General features: G+C 38.3%; 2 protein-coding genes and 1 long non-coding RNA gene across 12 annotated transcripts in view; 2 read left to right on the top strand and 1 right to left on the bottom strand.

Annotated features, from left to right (window-relative positions):
• The first annotated feature begins 121 nt into the window (after positions 1–121).
• On the top strand, positions 122–7,330 carry LOC108620422 (ras-GEF domain-containing family member 1B). Its single transcript, XM_089467537.1, has 5 exons — positions 122–1,201; positions 3,701–5,332; positions 5,771–5,914; positions 5,979–6,181; positions 6,250–7,330. The coding sequence occupies exons 2-5, from the start codon at positions 3,800–3,802 to the stop codon at positions 6,560–6,562; spliced, it is 2,193 nt and encodes a 730-aa protein (XP_089323663.1). The 5' UTR covers positions 122–1,201; positions 3,701–3,799; the 3' UTR covers positions 6,563–7,330.
• A 622-nt stretch (positions 7,331–7,952) lies between these two features.
• Positions 7,953–20,841, top strand: part of SPoCk (secretory pathway calcium atpase) — a 57,920-nt gene continuing 45,031 nt past the window's right edge. The window contains exons 1-2 of the mRNA XM_089467530.1: positions 7,953–8,135; positions 8,692–9,134. Coding sequence (XP_089323656.1) covers positions 8,751–9,134 — 384 coding nt within the window. The 5' untranslated portion in view covers positions 7,953–8,135; positions 8,692–8,750. The remainder of the gene's footprint in view (positions 8,136–8,691; positions 9,135–20,841) is intronic.
• On the bottom strand, positions 10,871–14,591 carry LOC149269186 (uncharacterized). Of its 10 annotated transcripts, none has more exons than XR_016269834.1 (6): positions 14,509–14,591; positions 13,948–14,053; positions 12,738–13,843; positions 11,521–11,619; positions 11,309–11,458; positions 10,871–11,245 (listed from the first exon to the last, which is right to left on the bottom strand). It is a non-coding gene; the product is annotated as an uncharacterized LOC149269186 (long non-coding RNA). The 10 variants fall into 10 exon arrangements; XR_016269831.1 differs by having other exon boundaries at positions 12,738–13,860; XR_016269835.1 differs by having other exon boundaries at positions 12,738–13,860; positions 14,561–14,580.

A 20,841-nucleotide genomic window follows, 5' to 3' on the forward strand; every position in this document is an offset into this window, starting at 1 on the left:
CAATTATCTATCACCCACGTCTCATCTCTATTGATGATACTTTTGTAATATTCGGAGTGACCAAGATGTGTAGAAAATACTAGCACTGACTTATATTTTTGATTTTTTCGTTACCAGTGTACGATCACACCGCTCTCGTGGTTTTTGTTTTGTCTTCGCACTCCTTGCCTATTGCTTCCGAGGAGAACGGCGAGTCGGGTATAAACGTTGCTAATTGGCGCAATATATGCATAATTAATGTAATAAAAAGCGAAAGGCAAACGTGAATGTTTTATGTAAATAATATAAAAAAGTGAACGTTCAGTGTATACAAATTAACACGAATCTAATAAGCAAACATAAAAATAACAAAAACAGTGCAAGGGCGGCGTAAAGAAAGTGGAAAAGAAAATTCTGCGTAGCAAACAAACCGGTCGGCGCACAACATACAGACATACATACATATACACACATGCATACAAATACATACAAAAAACGTCGTCAATATAATATCGTATGCAAAAGACGCATTTTAAACAAAACTACAAAACGTCGTGTGCTCAAAAAGTAAAAACGTACGCAAATCGTACAATACACACATATAAATAACAGACTGTGTTTTATATTTGCGCTGACCAAACGAAAAACGCAAAAGGTGGCCGCCATATGCGACAGCGACTTGGTCTGTCGTTCAGGCTGCGGGGGTGACAGCGCGTACCAAAGGTGGTGAGAGCAAGAGCTAAAACGACGCGACGCGACGCAAAGCAATACAACACAACGCTCACCTTTCGCGTATTGTAAATTGTTTTTGCAAACACACAAACTAACCCCTCCGACCGAGCGACCGGCCGCGCTGCAGCAGCAGCATCGTCGTGTGTTCCACTTTCGTTAGGCAGCGCCCCTTTTGCTACTACTATGCACACGCTGTCCTGATTTCGATGCAGTAAACACAGAGAGAGCGAGAAAGATAGTAAGAGGAGGACCTATTAGTGAAAATGTATTTGTATTAGTGATCAGCTTTCCATGCAAGCTCACTCTCTGGAGTACAAGAGCGAAAGAGAGCGCGGATCAATTGATGACAATGTATTAGTGATCAGGAGCAGCTAAATATACTCTTTTGAGCTCTCCTCCGTGTGCGTGTGTGCCAAATTATATTTAATTAATAAAAGAGCGCATTTTAAATAAAATGCAACGGAGCTGCTTCAGCGACTGCAGCAGGCAGGTAAGTTCCAATTAGGACCCGGCTAAATTCAAGTACCTATCCATTCATCCTTCCATCCATGCATCCATGCATCCATCCGTGACTCTCTGTGCGTTTTATTTTATATTATTTTTTCTGTGGGGTTGTTTCATTCTCTTCTATTCAACTTAGCAGCAGCAGCAGCCACCTGGCCACGGCCCCATTTATTGACTTGTCTACACTTCTGCTTCGCCTTCTGTTGCGACTGCGGCTGCTGCTGCTGCTGCTGCTGTGTCTGTCATTGCCGTGCCCGTCCCTTTCCACTGTTCCGCTTTTGTATACAAATTATGGTGCGCTTTGCTTTGCCTGATGTTGTTCTTGTTTTTACAGTTGTTGTTGTTTTAAGCTTTTATGGCATTCGCTGCTGCGTCGTGCATTCCACTCATTTGTTGTTTTTATACACACACACACATATATATGCACATATAGTGTAAACGATATAAATATAGATTTTAATTTGCTTCTACCGCATTCGAAATTGATTTCTGTTTTGGCCCACAAGTTAATAATTGCCCCTTGCCCTTGCAATACGCCAAGAAAAGTGAAAATCGAACTGTGCCGAGGTGGGTGGGTGGCTTTTGGGCGGTGGGGTGTAGATGTCTTGGTGCTTATATTCTTTTGCACCTTTGGCCCAACCTTGTGGCGTCTTCTTTTGGCTGGTAATTCAATTAACATTTAGCTTCATCCGTCGCCCCCAACCCCCAAATAGGTCAACAAATTGCTCTGAAGGGTTACGGTGGAACCCTTCAGAGCAATTTGTTGACCTATTTCCGCTGTTGTTTCTTTCTTTTATTTCTTGTGTTTTTGGTTATTGTGCTGTTAATTAATATTAGTAATTCTCGTGTTTTCCCTTGCCTTCTAATTCGTTCACTTTGATAAGCAGCTGGAAATTAAAAGTTTATACTACACGAAGCATTATGGTTTCATTATCTTTTCTTTGGATTGGCCGCCGCTCTTAGGCGAGCCATAATTTGCGGGGGAGTGGGTGAAGTTGGAAAGGTGTTTTCGTTTAGTACCCTATATGTTTATAGTAAATGTGTGTGAGGAGGGTAGATTGAGTAGAATGGGAGGGTTTGTAACATGCTAAAGATGGATTGACAGTATTATCTTATATAGAGTATATACATATATTTTAAATAAAATATATTATCTAAGAGTATTTTAGATAATATAGAAGCTAAAGAGTTAATAATTGAATATAGATATATTTTTAGTTTAAGCTGAGAAATTCCCATATAAAGGAAATAACATTTTTTTTTTGTTAACATTTTGTTTTCTATCTAAATCAAATTATCAAAATCGGCATACATTTATATTATAGTAATTTATTTTAACTTAATCATAAATGATTATTTTATTATATATGGTATTTACAAGTCGTCTATTTGAACTGGCTTTCTTAGAGCTGCTGTCTTTGTGTGGGTTGTGCTTACGTGATTAAGTGTCGCATTCAGCAATCAATAGCCAACATTTACGAGTTATTTCCTATTTTCTATGAATTGCTTTCGAGCGACACTTTTCCAGTTTTCACTATAACGTTTTGACGTGTTTTCTATATACATATGTATTTATATGCAGCCTCAATAGTGTCTTCTTTACAAATTGTCTTACTTTTTTAATGTGCATCTTGCTGTCTCGCTCTTTCTTGGTTTAGTCTAGCTTTCCTCGGCGCTTTTCATAAGTAGAACTTTGAGTTTTTATGTTATTTTTAGATGTTTTACAGTGCTTTAATGAACTTTGATTTTTCTATAAAATGTGAATAAAATCCGCTTGATATTTTATTGATCTATACATATACATATACATATATATCATATATAGCTGGTATAAAAACCAGGATTCAGTTAAAGCTAAAGCACTTGTAAGCTCTGAATCATCATATGTTACTAGCGTAGCTTTTGACCTATTTAGCTTAAACTAGAGTTTACTTAGAATGTATAATATAAAAGCTTTTAAGCAAATCAAAGTCCATTAAAGCCTAAGCAGTTTCAAAAATAATATTATATGCATGTCTTGATTCTGTAAAAGCTAAAAAACAGATTTAAATTATAAAAAACATCTGCCATATGTCATGTGATTTGCTTTTAATTATATTAAACTGTATTGTATTAAAACTTTAAGCAATGAATGATTTCTTCAACGACTTTAGATCATTTAAAATAGCATTGAATTTAAGAATGTGGCATGTGGGAAAAGCAGATTAGTGAAAAGGGTTAAAATTACATTCCACACCTTTTGCACCTGGTCTGGCCTTTCGCTTTGACAGTTGACTAATTGCTAAGGACTATTAATTGTTCAGGTATTCGTTTGTCTTTTGTCATTTGCCAATTGCCAATTCCAATTCCAATTTGCTGTCATTTTGTTTTCTATTCCTTTCTATGGATTCCTACACAATGTCCCTTTTTCCTATTGGAAATGAGTCCAACTGTGTACTCTTTCTTATTGGAATAATAGATAATTCTGCATTCTCTATTCACACAGCTCTTGACGCTGCCAGCGAAGGCGGCGCATGCATAGGAGAGTCGCCTGGCAGTCAGCAGTGGAAGCAGAGACCGAGAGGCAGACAGCGTCGGGATTCAAATGTCGTCGTCGAGCAACGGCGGCATCAATAGTGCCACAAATGGCCGCAGTGGCAGCACTGGCAGCGCCAACATCAATCTCAATCTCAAGCCCAAAACGGGAACAACTATTGCAACAGCAACAACGACGACGACGACACACAAGACTTTGCCGGACCTGAAGACACAGCGGAGCAACAGCAGCGCCGGCAGCGGCATTGGCATTGTGGCCAAAACCTTGGCTACCCACCGTCGGGACAGTTCGCACGTGGAGAAATCGCAGCTGCCGGAGCGGCCGCTCAGCTATGGCCCGCCGCAGCAAAGCAAACCCGTGGCCCTCAGCAAGGAACCGAAGGAGGGGCATCTGGTCTACTGCGAGGGCAAGCTGCACTCCGGCACACTGCAGTCGCTCATCCTGCACATGGTGCCCACGCACGACTACTATCCGGAGCACAATTTTCTGTTTGCATTTCTGTTGAGTGGACGCCTGTTCATTCGGCCGTACGAGCTGCTCGCCCAGATCTCCAGCAACTGGGAGCTGCAGCAGCAGCCGGCGGGCGATGTGGTTGACGAGGCTGTTGCCCAGCCGCCGTCGTTGCCGCTGCACTTGAACTCTGCCTCGCCGCTGACACAGCGCAAAGGATCGGCCGCAGCTGGAGCAGCGGCTGGACAGGGGCAGGGCCAGGGCCAGGAGCTGGAGTTGGAGCCAAAACCGCAGCAGCGAACTTTGACACAGCGATCGGCGCAGCATTGCATACGCTTGCTCTCCGAATGGATTGAGATCTTTCCGTATGACTTTCGGGATGAGCGCCTGATGCAACAGGTGCGCATCTTGGCCAGAAAATGCGTGTACATTGACAACTCGCTGGGCAAGCAGGTGTCGCGCATCCTGCAGTTGCTCGTGGCGCGGCTCAAGGATCTGGAGCAGTACGAGGAATTTCTGCAGCTGCTCAACAACGAGGCCATCGAACAACAGTCGCACCAGCACCAACAGCAGCAGTCACAACAGCAGATGCACCACCAGCATCAGTTGCATCATCATCATCAGCATCATCTACATTTGCACAATCCGTTTCAAACGTTTCTAGGCAGCTCCCATACATCATCATCGGGCAGTGGCCACACCACTAACGGTTTATCGACGAGCGGAGGCGGCAGCGGGGGCGGCGGCTCGGCCAGCAGCAGCGGCAACTCGACTAACAGCGGCAGCAACTCCGCCTCGAGCACTCCGCAGCCCGACGAGGTGTTCGGCATCATGGACTTGTGTCCCAGCTGTGAGCATTTGGCGCATCAGCTAACGGCCATCGAGTTGGAGCGCCTGTCGCACATTGGACCCGAGGAGTTTGTACAGGCCTTTGCCAAGGATTATCAGCAGCAGCAAGCCAAGGCCGCGGGCACTGGCATGGGCATGGGCATGGGCAACACAATCACAGCTTCAAATGATGCGACGGCGGGCAGCTCCTCATTGAATGATATGAAGAAGACACGCAATTTGGAATCGTATGTTCAATGGTTCAATCGCCTCAGCTATTTGACGGCCAGCGAAATTGTTAAGGTGGGTGGAGTGGGTGGCCTGTGGTTACTGGGTGGGGCTTGGGGGAGATTAGGGAGTGCTTAAAATGATTGGATGCGCTGCTGGCAGGGGATGAAAATGTAAATGAAAATGATGCCCGGCCATAAACGTATGGAATTATGTTTACCCAGCGCAAAGCCATAAAAATGAAATTCAATTGCAAAAAGGCTAAAAAAGGAATAGTAAAAGAAAGAAATATGTGAAAATCAATAAGGATTTCTTCCTAAACAGCTAAGATGTTGGAATTGTCAAAAAATATGTATATATATAAATGAGTTAGGATGAATTAGAATCGGCTTAAATATGAGATATTTAAATATAGAATGAACAGCCCTTCTATGCGATTTTTATTTAGATTATAGCCAGTTTTTCTTAATGTTTCTTAGCCTATTTATAATGTTTATTCCTTTACTTTCACAGTATCCGAAGAAGAAGCAGCGCGTGCGTATTATCGAATACTGGATTGAGACGGCACGCGAGTGCTTCAACATTGGCAACTTCAACAGTCTGATGGCCATTATAGCTGGCCTAAATCTCGCGCCCATTGGCCGACTTAAAAAGACGGCAAGTTCTTGAAGAATTGCAAACTGCATTCAGCAAACGTCTAACTCGTTTTCTCCTCTTGCAGTGGTCTAAAGTGCAATCGGCAAAATTCTCCGTGCTGGAACATCAAATGGATCCAACATCGAATTTCAACAGTTATCGCTCGACGCTTAAAGCTGCAATGTGGCGCTCCGAGGGCGCCACAGAGGAACGCGAACGCATAATCATTCCATTTTTTAGTTTATTTGTTAAGGATTTATACTTTTTGAACGAAGGCTGCTCGAATCGGTAATTAGCTTAGCTAACTAAACGACAAGAGAAATCGAATTATCTATTCTCTTTAATTTCGCTTGCAGTTTGCCAAACAATCATATCAACTTTGAGAAATGCTCACAACTCGCCAAACAAGTGATGGAGTTCAATGAGTGGAAGAAAGTCATTTGTCCATTTGAGAAATTGCCGAATGTAATTGCCTACCTGCAGCATAATGCGGTGCTCAATGAGAATACGCTCGCGATTGCATCGTTTGAGTGTGAGCCGCCCGAGAATACTGAGGAGAAGGATCGCTACAAAACTGTGAAAGCCGAAACGAAGCAGCAATTGATGCAACAATTGCAGGAACAACAACAACAACAACAACAGCAACAACAACACCAACATCAGCAATAGTTGAATCTTAGCTATTTAGACTTTACACAGACTTAATTTAAGTTACGCTTAAGCGCTTGCCATGTTTTACTTTTTTTTGTAAACTTACTTTTTTACATAAGTCGATTATAAATTTTAAGACGAGAAAGTTGAGAATTGTTTAGGCTAAGCTCAGCAATTAGTTCAGACAAGACGCATGCGCCGCTGCCCCTTTTTAAGCTGGACAATGACTTTTAAAGTCAGTTGCCTTAACACTAAACAATCTAAACATCCCCAAATCTATATTCTGCAATTAACTGACTTTGGAAACGACCTAACTTAAATATTCTTCTCACCCAAACTGATTTCATTTCTATTTTCCAACTCAAAGTGGCGCATGTGCCATAACAAAAAAAAAAAAAAAAAAAAAGAACGAAATATATTTTATGAAACGCGAAGCATCTCCAGAATGTTGCCAGTAATTAATTTTTAATTAATTAAACTAAGCAAACATTAAAAATTAAGCAGATAAAGCGAAGCGAAACGAAATGAATGTATGTACTTAAAGCATTTAATTGCCGCAACTTATTTATATTCTCTATTTAATTTCAATTCATGTAATATTGGAAGGGAAAACAAATCATATTTATGTCGTATTATATATATATATACTATGTCGATAATTTATTTTGACCACATATGACAAACTTGCGTGTATGCGTGTTATTTTGTAAGTGAACAGTATTTATATTTATATATTTACACAATTTTATAGCTAAATTAAATCAGTTTTAAATATTCGATTCATTCGACGACGCTTTTGTCTTTGAAGCTTCAACATTTATGAACAATTATTAGCCATGCAGCATAATTAACACAAAACAAACAAACAAACAAATGTTTTCTATCTACGTATAAGAGAAACAGCAACAACAAAAACAAAAAGTACACCTTGTGGTAGCTACAATGATGCTTATCCTTTTTAAGATTTAATTTTTATTCAAGGAAACTACAAATACAATATATAAGTATACAAACTTATATGATTCAAAAGAAAACAAAAATACAAAAACAATTATATATAGTATGGTATGTGTATGGATATCTCTACGATATTAACTATAAAGGGACTAAATCGACAAAACAAAATCCAACATATTCGATAAAAAAAATGCTTTGAATAAATCAACTGATCAAAAGCCATTCTCATAATACAACGTCTAAAATGTGTTTTAATTTATTAATATTCATATATATTTAGCCAGCATATTTGCTTTTGAATTCGAAATAGCGTTACGGCTCATTTTTAGGCATGCTACATGACAAAAGCTGCCTGCTGTGCATACCAAGTACGATAAACAGCGCTGCCAGATGTGATAAAATTTGACTCGATAACTTTTTACCCCAAATACAGCCCCTACATCATATATGCACGCACACAAACGAATTCGCACACAGTGACAGACATAAGGGAATAGCGGCAACGGCATCGGCATTGGCGCTGTGCTTTATACGCGACGCGATTTTGTGGCGTGCAGACGTCTTGACGGTGAAAAGTAAATGAAAATTGAAGTCGGAAAAGCGCATACAACAATCTAATTGGAAACTGAACCGAGTACTAAAGTGCATCAAATTGAATTTCAATCGCGAAGTTGCTTGACTGCTTGATTGTGTGTATGTAATGTGTGACTGTATGTGTAAGTGAGAGCGTGTTTGACATTGTAAAGTGCAATTGCAATTTGATGAGTAATTGCGTGCGTGTGTGTGCGTTTGTTTGTTTGTGTTAATTACGTAGCAAGAGAGAGGTGAAAGGGTGCCGCCAAGGTTTTCCAACAAGCAGAGCAGGACGATTGTGTTGTGTAGTCAACGACTTGCGCCCAATTTGTTGCATTGGAGTGCAGCTAAAACAAGAACCTGTTGTTGTAGTTGTTGTTATCGCTCGTAGTGGGGCAAAAACAAAGAGAACGCAGCGACAAGACGGAAAAATCGATTGTGCTCATTTTTGTTTTGGTTCATGTTCATATTGGTAAATGTGTGTGTGTTTGAATGTGTTTGCAAGTACGTGTGAATGTGGGAGTGTGTGTGTTTGTAAAATAGCAACGAAAGCAACGCGCGAACTGCAACAATAACAAATCAAGACGATAACCCGATAACAGTGTCCTTTCTCGTAGGACATTAACTGCACATGGCATGACTCATGCAACGCAGCCCATACAAATAAACAGCAACAATGAAAAATAATCAAAAGTATGCAAAATTGCCCCAAGATTTGGATCTGAGCTTTCAAAGTGATTTAGATTTGCTGCCGGACACAGCGGCCGATATCGATGTCGATGAGTTTAATTTGAGTGGCACGCCACCTGCTGGTTTAGTACTAAACGACGACGACGACGACGTCGACGCCGGCGCTGACGACGACGACGAAGACGACGAAATTGTTATTGCAGCGCAGGTGTTGGGTGGCGGCGGCGACGGCAGCGGTGGCGGCAGCGGCGGCGGACTGCGTCTGGCCACACGTAAGCAGCGCAAACAGCGCAAGCAGCAGCAAGTGGAGCAGCGGTTGTACAACAACAAGAACAAGATCTGCGGACTCGGCAGTGATAGTGTTATCGAGGTAAGTCCACAATCATTATCGATAGCTAAGTTTTGATCAGTGCACTGCAGTGATCAAATTAGGTACAAAGTAAATTGTCAAGGGACACAAAAGACGCAGTTTATCTAGAATAATAATTAAATTGTACACTAGTCCTTTAAAATATCCTCTTTTGCTACAATGAAATGTACACAAAAGCAAATTGCTTTTACAAATCACAATAGGAAATCTAAAGAAAAATACGAAAAATCGACAATGTTACACGGCAAGAAAATCAATAAGACAACAAAGAAACAAATATTCATGCATTTTTAAAAGGTAAAGTTAGCGCACCTGAACCAAGAGTTCAGAAGTCGTTGCTATTGTTTAAATAGTTAGTCAAACTCAAACAAAGGTAAAGCGTTGCCAGACTTTAGCAATTCGAAGGGAAATCACGTTTAATGCGCTGATGTTAATGGATTTATGTTGTTCCCCAAGTCGTTTGACGGCGAGGCAAAAGCGTAATGACATCTACTTAAAATGTTTTTGTGAGGTCCACGGTTTTTACGTGTGCGTGGACATTTTGGGTGGCTGGGCTGGTGGGCTGCTTGGTTGGTTGGCCATGCGCTGAGGTTTATATAAGTTGGCTTTCGCGCCGCTTATCTTTAAAGCAGGTTGCATACACTGTGGGAATTGTATGTAAGCTCAATTGATTACTTGTTATTGGGTAACTAACTAAATGTAGAATAATTTAAACTTGGGCTTAATAAACCTTAATCTAGTTAGTTTTATTTACACCAAAAATATATAAAATATTCAAGAAATAGCTCGGCCTATTTAGCTTTTGTTTTCTCACAGTGTAATCTGAAAATCAATAGGCGTAGCTATCTATTATTCATTTACCCAAGTCTTAGCTATATACATAAGTTATGGACGGCATTTGTGCGTACTTAATGACAAGGCATTCACACCTGGCCATTAACTTAATATGTATGCGTATATTTACCTTAATGTCAGCCTATGAATATACTTCTAGCGCAGCTCAGCTTTTCCCCACACACACAAACACACGCACACATTTATACAGCTCAATCAATAATGCGTCAAGCCCATGTCAATCATAGCAGATGTGAGTATACACTGCATTTTAAAATTCAGTTCAACCTACCCCATAATGGGAAAAGGCCGGAAAATTGTGGCACGTGTGTGTGTTTTGTGGCGCTATCTAGCGGACGGGGGCGTCACTATGCAGATAAAGCTTAACCTGGGCTTGGAATAGATTTGGGTTATTTCCTGCAGACAAGTGAGACTTATAGATGAGAAATTTGAATTGTGGAGATTATATATATGTATATTGCGAGCATATTTATTATTTATGCTTAAATAATTTTAGAGGTACGATGAGGTTTTTCTAGATCTTAGCCTTAAAGCCTTAAAGAAAAATTAATCTTATGCATAGGTTTCTTCTATTGCAATGCTCTTAAGAGCAATTATTTAACAATTCCTTTGCCATTTCCCAATTATAGGATAATCAATTTCTCTATGCATGTTCGTACGACTTATAGCCAAACTCTGCGAAAATGTGTGGGGGGTAGAAAATCTTTTGATAAGTCTGTCAGGCCAATTGCAGATTATTTGTATTTTTGCATTGCGTGTTCGAATCATGTGAAAAGCACTGTTAGAGGATTACGCAGTAGATACACATATATACATACATACATATATCCATATACATGTGCATATGCGTGCGTTCAATTAGTGGTAACATAGCACAGATATTTATTTATTTTGCATTAAGCTTTATTTTATTGGACATTCAGCGTGGAAAATTTGTTATTTGGTCCTCAAAAGTTTCGCTCTAATAGCCTTAACGCTTAATTAAGCACATAAGCCTAATGGAAAACGATTTAAATGACTCATTTGGCTGCATTCATTTCCATTTCGATTAATAAACTGTTTATTTACTCTATGTAGAGAGTTCCGATCCTGTTGACATTTCTAGGCACTACATATACAACTCGACACGCACGCACACACATATTTTGTGATAAATAAATAGAGAATTTTCGAATTTTACATCTAGTAAATAATTCGTCCAGCTTTGTAATCCTTCCAACATTTACTCCAATGCGGACAGTCGGGCATTCGAAAACCTATTAAAAGAGCGCATATTAGTTTTCCCATTTATGTACCATCATAATGTCTATAGGACTTACCGCTGGCCAGTGCAATCGAGGCGATTATTAGAAATAATGCGACTTTAATCTTCATTCTGCTTAAGTTTCCCGATTAACTTCAACTGCAGCTCGAGCTGCGAACGATTTTCGTTTTATATGCATATTCTTTACAGCGCATTTATTTGTAATCTACATAAAATAGTATTTAGTATATACTTGTGTGGTATATATTTATGTATGTATGTATGTACCTTATATATACGAATAGCTTATCGCTTTGGCGTCTGTCGGGGACCCTTGGACACAGTTTTATATACACTCACTATTGGCAGCTTTATGTAGTCGAAGCACTGAATTATAGTAATTAAGTAAATAAATAATATAGCAAGTACTCAAAAATAAATAAATAAGGGATTTTGAGGATCAAATTGTTTCAGAAATAAACTAAGGCAGAATTTAAAATTTCTTAAAAAACTATTTATAAATACGAAATCACATATGAGTCGGCTTAAACCAATATATATGTTTTTGGTATATAAAAATATTGTTAGAGAAAATATACTAAAATAACTTATCAAGCGTATATTATCTTATACATGTCAAAACTAAAATTACTATATTTATATTAATTTTTTTAATAGTTCGCAAATAACTATTAAATATCGTTCTTTACTTTCTGTGGATTTGATCTCTCTTGCTCTAAGCAGATGCCTTAGATTCTTTTGCATTCCTTATATTTCTTTTGTTTGTATATGTCTTATGTACAAGAATATAAAAAGTTGAGATTACATCAATTTCAAATTGATTTATTCAATTATATTTCATTTGAATTGCTTTAAATATATTATTTTATAAAAGCGTATTACATATTCGTTAATGTAAGCAATTAAAGGCAATTAATGGGATTTTTCTTAATTTATTGTTAAACAAATTTGTTGTAAAATGAAAGATTATATATGCTTTACATATATGCATATCAGTGTTGATAAGACATATATAAAATATATATATGTATTACATGTAAATATGTATTATTGTGTAGGTGTTGTGAAATTGGAATTCATATTTCCACTTTGGCGTTTGTTGTCAATGGGAATTTTCATAGTTCGTTTGCAATATTTTCTTATCGCAGCAGCTAGAAACAGCGCAGTTGAGTCAATTTAATGATGAGTGATGCTTGACCTATCTAATTAATTGTAGCGTGTTATTTTTTTCTGCTCATAAAAAAAAAAAAAAAAAAAAGTAGAAGATGAACTTGAACTTTGTAATTTCCAAAAAGCCAATTCGAAATATGAAATATATAAATATTTATTGTAAATGAATATGATTTGAGTAGGGCTTTTATTATTATATACCAATACTTCACTTTTATGTATAACTATATATATATAATACTAAATCAAATGAATTTTTCATTGGAATATGTCGTATATATATATTTCAAATTGAAGCCCAATGAAGAACTTGCCTCTGCTTCTATACAAATATCGCATTATTCCAATATTTGCATCTCTATGCATTAAATTCCATTTCTTTAGAAAGCGAACTCCCTCAGAAAGTGGAGCAAACTCTGTTTCTCTATTTGCATTCCTATCTCAGTAGGCGCTTTAAATATCTTGCTTTATGGCACTATTTGCCACCTTGTCCCTGTTCTCATTTGCTTTGTGCTAGTGTGTCAGTGTGAATGTGTGTGTGTGCGTGTGTATGTGAACTAACCAATTAATTTATGCTTTGGCCCCTGGCTCAAATGTGGCTCGCATCAAGTGCGGCTCATTATGAATGAGAGAGCGCCTCGGCTAAACCGGCTGCAATCTAACCTACATTCTGGGCGTTTTGGTCTGCAATCCTCGTTGTTGTCCTCGTTGTTGCTGGCACGTTGCATGTTCCAGCTGCCACAACACGCATACGCCCTGTGCATACGGACTACGTGCTGGGCTTCATTGGGGCGCTCCACTGGCCGTTCGTTCGGCTTCAGCTACAGCTTTAGCTTCCCTTTTGTTTGTTTATTTTAGTAAACACAATGCAAAAACATCAACAGCAGCACTAGCAGCAGCGGCAGCAGCATACAAAAGGGGCGTGGCAAGTGCTTTCTGTGGCGTTTGCCAATGGGCGTGAGGTGGGGGCGTGGTGCGTCGGCATTGTGCTGTCGCCTCTCGCCTTTGCGAGCCGTTTGGGCTTTTGTTTTTTGCTTTCCTTTTTTTTTTGGCATTTGTGACATGCAAAATAAATGCAGCAAACGCTTTGTGCCACATGAATTTATAATGCTCGGAGCGGAGGATATTTATCAACCGGTCTTATAGCTAACGGTACTGCAGCTACCAGCTTCGTGTGCAAACGCCTGCTGTGGCCTGATCCGCTCTGCTCTGCATTTAAGCGCATTACACAAACTAACATATAATAATATCATCGCTATATAATGTGCATTATACTAAGGACCTGGAGTGCGAGTGAGGGCGACGCGACGTGTCGACACTAATTAACACTGAAACACGCCAAAGCCAAAGCCAAAGCAACGGAGAGACAATAAAGTGCTACAGCGTCTTCAGCTCAGTGTTTTAATACAATTTGCATAGCCTGAAAGGATGTTAATTCTGTAAGCGAAGCAGAGCAAAGATTTTAGATATACATACGTACATACATACATATATATATATATATATGTCTAGAAATATATATACCTTTTGACATCCTTATAATCTATATGTACATATACTATCAAAGGTGCATTATATTATGCTCTGGCTGTGCATCGGCAACCTTATTTATAATCTGCCTTGAAATGTCCTGAAAATGTATGGGATGGAATTTAAAATTAACCTATATATGAATAACGATAGATGTCACGGCAATAGCAGAATTTATTGAGGATTTGCATGGTCCTAGTATTTTTTATATTCTTTTCCCATTGCAAATGGAAAATCAGCATATCTTCTATGTTATTCTTCTGTCTTTTCTCTAAGTGTTTCCTCTACGACATGCCTCTAAGTCTTTACAGTAAAATCTTTCCTCTAAGTATTTCCTATAAGTATTTCCTATAAGTATTCCCTATAAGTATTTCCTATAAGTATTTCCGTGAAGTATTTTCTCCGTATAAGTCTTTTTAATAAAGTCTTGCCTCAAAGTATTTCCTCTAAGTCTTTAAGTATTCCCTATAAGTATTTCCTCTAAGTCTTTAAGTATTCCCTATGAGTATTTCCTCTAAGTCTTTCCGTGAAGTAGTTTCTCCGTAAAAGTCTTGCCTCGAGGTATTTCCTCCAAGTCTTTAATGCGTAGCTGAATGATCACACCCACTTCACTTCACTAGGCCTGGGCGACTGAAGAAATGCTGCAGCTGCTGCCCTTTATATAGGGCGACTGAGTCCTCTCTTTCACTTTACGACTGAATCGTGCTCAAATGTTAAGCCCGACGACAGGTCGTTGCAGACGATCTCTGAGTGACCAATGGGAGTACTCTCTGTTGCTACGAGCATTCTAGCTTCGGTTTACTCAAATATAAATACCAAATGAGTACTGCTGCATACATATAGACAACTTGAGTGATCTTCTGTAGTTCTTCAGAGAGACAGAGAGACAGGCAGGCAGACAGAGAGAGGGATAGATATACAGGCATATGCCTCATGAGACTGTGTGTGTGCGTGCATGTGTGTGTGTGTGCGTGCATGTGTGTGTGTGTGTGTGTGTGTGTGTGTGTGTGTGTGTGTGTGTGTGTGTGTGTGTGTGTGTGTGTGTGTGTGTGCTGTTTTTCTTAGTATTGAACTATCAGTACCTCGAAGGGTTCAGAAGCCGTCTCTCTACTTGTTTTCTTGTATTCAATTATTATATTTGATTTATTATTATCTGCAACTCTTTTGTTTAAATCTAGTTAAAGTTTGAAATTGTAAAATTTATTCGTCTGTGACTTTGGCAAACATAATTTGCACTTTTAATTGTTAATAAATAAGAAAAAAAATCATAGCAAAAAGGCAATCGTCCGCCAGTTGGCCAAATTGTTAACTAGTCGCTCGCATCCTGCAGGCGTTGAGCAAAAGTTTGTTTCACAATTTCATGTTCCATTTGTTGCTAACTTTCCCCCCAAACTTTGCTCTGCTCCCCCGCTTCTCCTCTTCCTCTTCTGCTGGCTGCTGCTGTTGCTGCATGTGTTGCAATTGTTGTCGCCCAATTGTGATGTGCGAAATTTGCATTTTATTTCACGGCTTATTATAATGTTGCCACGCCTTCTTGCCATAATCACAGAAGTTACGGGAGTCTGGTAAATCGTTCCGAAAAGCTTTTTGGCGTTTTTCACTCTAGTTTTTGATTCGATTTTTAACACATTTGCTGCGCATTGCTGTCAAAACTTTGTTTTCATATATTTAGCTCGCTTTTTATCCAGTTTTTAGTTGGATAAAAGTTTTGTTCAAATGATTTAACTTTGTTTTAAGTGTGTTTCGTTTATGGTTTTATAGATCTGTTTTTGGTGTTGGTTAATCAGAGTATTACGCATTTATCATAAATGAAGTTTAAAAAGTGTTTCACATATTCCCATCTCATCATCTGATAATTCTTAGTTTTTACACCTTTTTAATTAAATTCTAATACCCCACAACTATTATTCTATCCAGTTTGCTCAGCTCACCAGTTTGGCTTAACAATTTAACAAATTGAAATAATTGGGCGCAAAATGCCAAAGAACCCAAAAGAGCACAAAAGCCACTAAATGTCGGTTAGAAGAACCACATAGAAATAACCTAACGCGCACCACAGAAAAGTTCAACGAAAAGTTTTCTTGCCCGACGCTAGATACCCTGCAATTTCGTTATTCATATATATTTTCATAGAGAAATTCCATTTTGCAACTGTTACTGATTCTTGCGCACATTAATCAAACTTCGCTTAGCTATTTTTTTGCTGGGTATAAAACTGTAAGGGAAAGAGCCAAAAAGCCAAGGCCAACAATTTTGTTAACATTTTGCATGAAATCAGAGTTCAAAGGAATGGCAAGAGGTTCCTGCTGCCAGCTGAATGGAGTGAGAGGGGTTCGAGAATGTGGCGCTTGGAATTTGCCAACTCTTCCGCTGGCAACTGCCGACTGGCAACCGGGCGTATACATGCTAATGCCGGCAACATGGCGTATACGTGTTAATGTCTGCTTAATGCCAACATAATTACCATAATATTTAACATTATAACTGTGACGCTGACTGTGACGCCAATTAAAGGGAGCCAAAAGGTCTTTAAACATCATTTTGTCTGCAGTCGGCAACAGCAGCTGCCGCATCAATGGCGCCACAGGCCAATGACAGTTATGGGAACAATGTGTGTGCGTGTGTGTGTATGACTGGAGCTATGATTCATGGATAGTTGTTGAGCTGAGCTCCATGTGCCATCATAAACAATACAATCAACAGGAAGTAAGCACAGCGAGTCGACAGGAGCAGCGGCAACAGAGCCGAAAGGCAAAAACTTCCGTTCATAAAAGAAGCCAAAAAAAAGGTATGGAAGCAATATGTAAAGGACTAAGCACGGCAGGAGTTGTTCCTATTGCCTTCGGTGCTGCCTTTGCCTTTGCCACTGCCATTGGCTTTAGCTTTGCCTTTGCCTTTGCCTTGTAAACATGCAAAAATGGTCGATTGAAAAGTAAGAGCAGCAAGCGGCGCTACTGAAGCAGCAGGCAACTCATATAACGATGTGGCAAGCAAGGCTGGCAACCATATAACAAACAACAACAGCAGCAACAACAACCACAACAACAACAGTAGGAACAGCCACATGCTACAACAAGTGGCAAATCTGCTCTAAAAGAGCCCCCCAGATGCGTTTCTCTCTTTTTTCTCTATTTTTTTTTTTTTTTTTTTTTTTTTTTGGGCACCAAAGCTTTGTTGTGACATTCTCTGGTTTCTCTATAGCCCTGAGCTATGCTCACAAATGGGGTTGATAGAACTTGTGTGTATGGATTTTTACAATTTATTAGAGTGTATTTATACAGAGAGCTGTGGTAAAAAAAATTTGAAAATTCTAAATCCTATAAACATACTAATATAAAATTTTAATTTAATTTTTATTTACATAAAAAAAATTATATATATCATTTGAATATGTAAAATTACTTTAAAAATAGCTAAACAATATTTTCTAATTTTATAAAATCCCAAATACCAATACTTAACATAAAAAGTATTTTTCAAACATTAAAAAATAATTTTTAAGCATTTCGAAATATTTTGTTTAAATTAAATTCATAGAATATATATTTTTCTAAATTTGTAAATAATAAAAAAATATTAATCAAGTAAATTATAACTTACTTTATTATTTTTGTATATAATTAATAAATAAATTGTATATTTTTAAAATATTTTAATTTTAGCAATTAGCTTCACTTTAATTTGATTTCGATTTCCTCAATAATTTTTATTTAACTAATATTTCGTAAAAGCAGGGTATCTGCCAATCGACGTAATCAATGTGTACTTTTTATAAGCGCAACCTAAAAGCATATGTATTTGCTCTGTTTTTTCTGTGTATTAAATTTTTTGTGTGTGTGACAGTCATTTCGAACAAATTTAATTTTTCACCTTTTTTGCGTGAAACTTGAAAACATTCTGTTGCCTACTTAACAATGCGAGTGAATATAAAATCGGTGCACACACACACACATAAGTATTATGCTAAAAAATGTTGTATTTATTTAAGAGGAAGTGCACAGCAAATAAAACAAATTCAACATTTGCATATATTAACAAAAGCACAAAGGTCTATAACTGTTGTTTTTATAAAGTGCACTCTGATTTAACGTGAGTCTTTTAATTTTATTTTTGCATAAATATTCGATTTTTTATTTAAAGTAAGAATAAATGGATATATAAATATTTATACACATTTCGAGCGACACTTTCTTTTAATGCTAAAATAATTTATTATGTATTGGTTTTTTAAAAAATATTTAAAATACCAGATATAATTTACTAATATCTATATTTAACTGAGTTCCACTACTTTACAAAGTATAATATAAATAAATATATTTTGTAGCTATCAAATACAAATAATTATTATCGATAAATAAAAAATACAATCGATTAAGTTATAAATAATTTCTCTATGGAATCTGTTCATTTTTAATGCTGCTAAAACTCTGAATTTGTCTTGACTATTATCGTAGATTTTTCGATTATCAATATAGGGTATATATATGTATATATTGATCATAGCTTCGCTCTTAAGCAACCGAAAAGAAATCCATCTCGCTCTGAGCGAACTCTTCGTTTCTTTTCGTTTCGGTCTTGGCTCGAGCGCCCTGAGTTGACCTGTTCGTCTGACTCTCGCTCTTTTCACGAACATCAATTAGGGAGTAATACGATCGACGCTCGGACTATGAGACTAGGTAACGAATAGCTAATGTACTTAGCGAACGGAACTCTCGTATACCAAGACATACAGAATATCCTCGGGAAAACCCCCAGAGCGTTCGAGCTCGTTAAAGAACCGAAGCAATCGGTTGCTCTCTTAGTTTCTTCTCAGAGTGTTAGCAAAATACACTCATTTGCAGACATCGAGCAACGTTCCTCAGTTATTTGTGAGCTATGATGATGATAATCAAATGAGCCCCTCTCTCTACTTGATTATTATCAGAGATTTGACATGATTATATAAATATAGCAACATTAATGCTTAGTTCAAGCCCTTCATAATTCCATTTCATATACTTTGTTACACGCCCACATATCATTCATCCACAATGTTATCACATTTTAATGTTGAAATCAACTTCGACGATAACTTTTATATATAAGTCTTATCGTTTACCCCTTCCGCCTTCATTTGCCTGCTGTCTTGACGACTAGCGCACAAATTGTCTTGGCATGGTTGAAAATGAGTTTTCCGGGTGAATGAATGGTTGCCATAACGAATATTAAAGTCATAACTGTGAACATTCAAGCGGAGCACAGCCCAGCCACGCCCACATATCAAATGGCTTGTGGACAGCCGTAAAGGACATTTGCTGCAACTAAAGACAGTCGGCGGCTGAGTGTCAAGTCGTTGAGGAAACAGCTGCAAGTGTCACAGAGAATTTTCCAGTTTTTCCCCTACCATGCTTACTTTGACAGTTTTAATGACAGGTCCAAGGGAGGAAAAACTTGTTGGCAGTGGAGACAACATTGATTGTGTCCAGTGGCAGTGGAGAGGGCCAGCAAAATAATACATTTTTCACATGGCAAAGGCAATTTTCATTGCATCCAAAGGAGGAGCAGGAGGCGGAGCAGCAGCAGCAGCAGCTGCTGGATGGAGCAGCTAAAGCTATGGCATATGGCATATGGCAATGTTATGACAAGCTGGAAATAATTTTGATTGACATTTTGTGAGCTTGGCGTCGCAGGCTAATGGAAAATTAATAGTTGCCAAGTGTCAAGTGGGCGTGGCAGCCAAATGCAATTGCGTTATACGTGAAAAATGATTGAAGCTGTTGCTATGGCAACGTTGTTATTGTTATTTGTCTTCGTTGTGGTTGTTGTTGTTGTTGTAGCACTCAGCTCACAGCTCACAGCTCACGAATCCTGGACAAACGAACATTAAGAGCTTCACTGGCTTCGCACTCAACTTTCTTTTGCTTCATTTGCGCTTTGTTTGTTGGCACCGCCGCGCGTTAAGCGGATTATGCACTTTGACCCCCCTCGGTCCCCACACAGTGGAAAACATCCCGCTGGACTTCTGCTGCTTCATCGGCTCCTCTATTAGCACGAGGCTCCAGCTTCAGCTCCAAGCGCCAAGCAAATCCTACTAAATGATGCGTTAAGGTTTATAAAACATGGCCAACTAATTTAAATGCCACGATGGCAACAGGCTTTATAGCCATGGCAACCTACTTCGGGCCCGTTCATTTCATGCTATTCGAGGGATTTAAGTGCACATTTATCACGCCTGCTTTAAGCTGCCCAGCGACTATTTTATACATTTTTCACAGAATTTTGTGATTTAGTTTTTTTTTTTTTGTGGTCCAAACAACACGAATGTGGGTCAACTGGGCTAGAATGGTCAACTGGACTCATGCTGAATTTGTCAGGCTTCTAAATGTTCGGGTTTAAAAAAGTTTAAAAGTTTAGCTAACATTTTGTTGCCGAAAAGAAAGGGTTTAGTTTAGTTTGGCTGCCCCCCTTTTGCTCTATATATTTATATGATATTTTTATTCCATCTTAAATGAAAGTATTTCATTTTGTAAGTTACTGCATTTTCACCAAGCTCTGAAACCTAACAACTATATTAGAAAACTTGTATAACATCTTTATGACTTCATTGTGCTTCTTACCAGCTTGGTCTTTGCTTAGCAGGAGATGCTATAGTGAACACATGAAGTTTCTAATTTTATAACTTAATTAATAACTGAGTTGTTTTTTCGTAAAAACAGAATGTGTCTTGCCTAATCTCAGAAAATTTTTGACTTAAACTTTAGTTTCTTTAGTATCAAATGAACAAAAACTCAACGACTTTTATATCTCTTTGATACCTCAAATAGAGATTCTAAAATTATTTGATGAGCAGCTAAAATTGCAGTTTATATCCTTTTAAAGGTATTGTATATCAAAATATGGAAACCT

Source organism: Drosophila arizonae, chromosome 4, assembly GCF_054131065.1.
Source record: "Drosophila arizonae isolate 15081-1271.41 chromosome 4, UAZ_ARI_1.0, whole genome shotgun sequence".
NCBI lineage: Eukaryota > Metazoa > Arthropoda > Insecta > Diptera > Drosophilidae > Drosophila > Drosophila arizonae.

Excerpts from the sequence above, each read along its gene's own strand:
- LOC108620422 (XM_089467537.1), top strand. The coding sequence starts at position 3,800 with ATGTCGTCGTCGAGCAACGGCGGCATCAATAGTGCCACAAATGGCCGC. Across the intron at positions 5,333-5,770 it reads CGGCCAGCGAAATTGTTAAG|TATCCGAAGAAGAAGCAGCG; the intron begins GTGGGTGGAGTG and ends TTACTTTCACAG. Across the intron at positions 6,182-6,249 it reads AACGAAGGCTGCTCGAATCG|TTTGCCAAACAATCATATCA; the intron begins GTAATTAGCTTA and ends TTTCGCTTGCAG.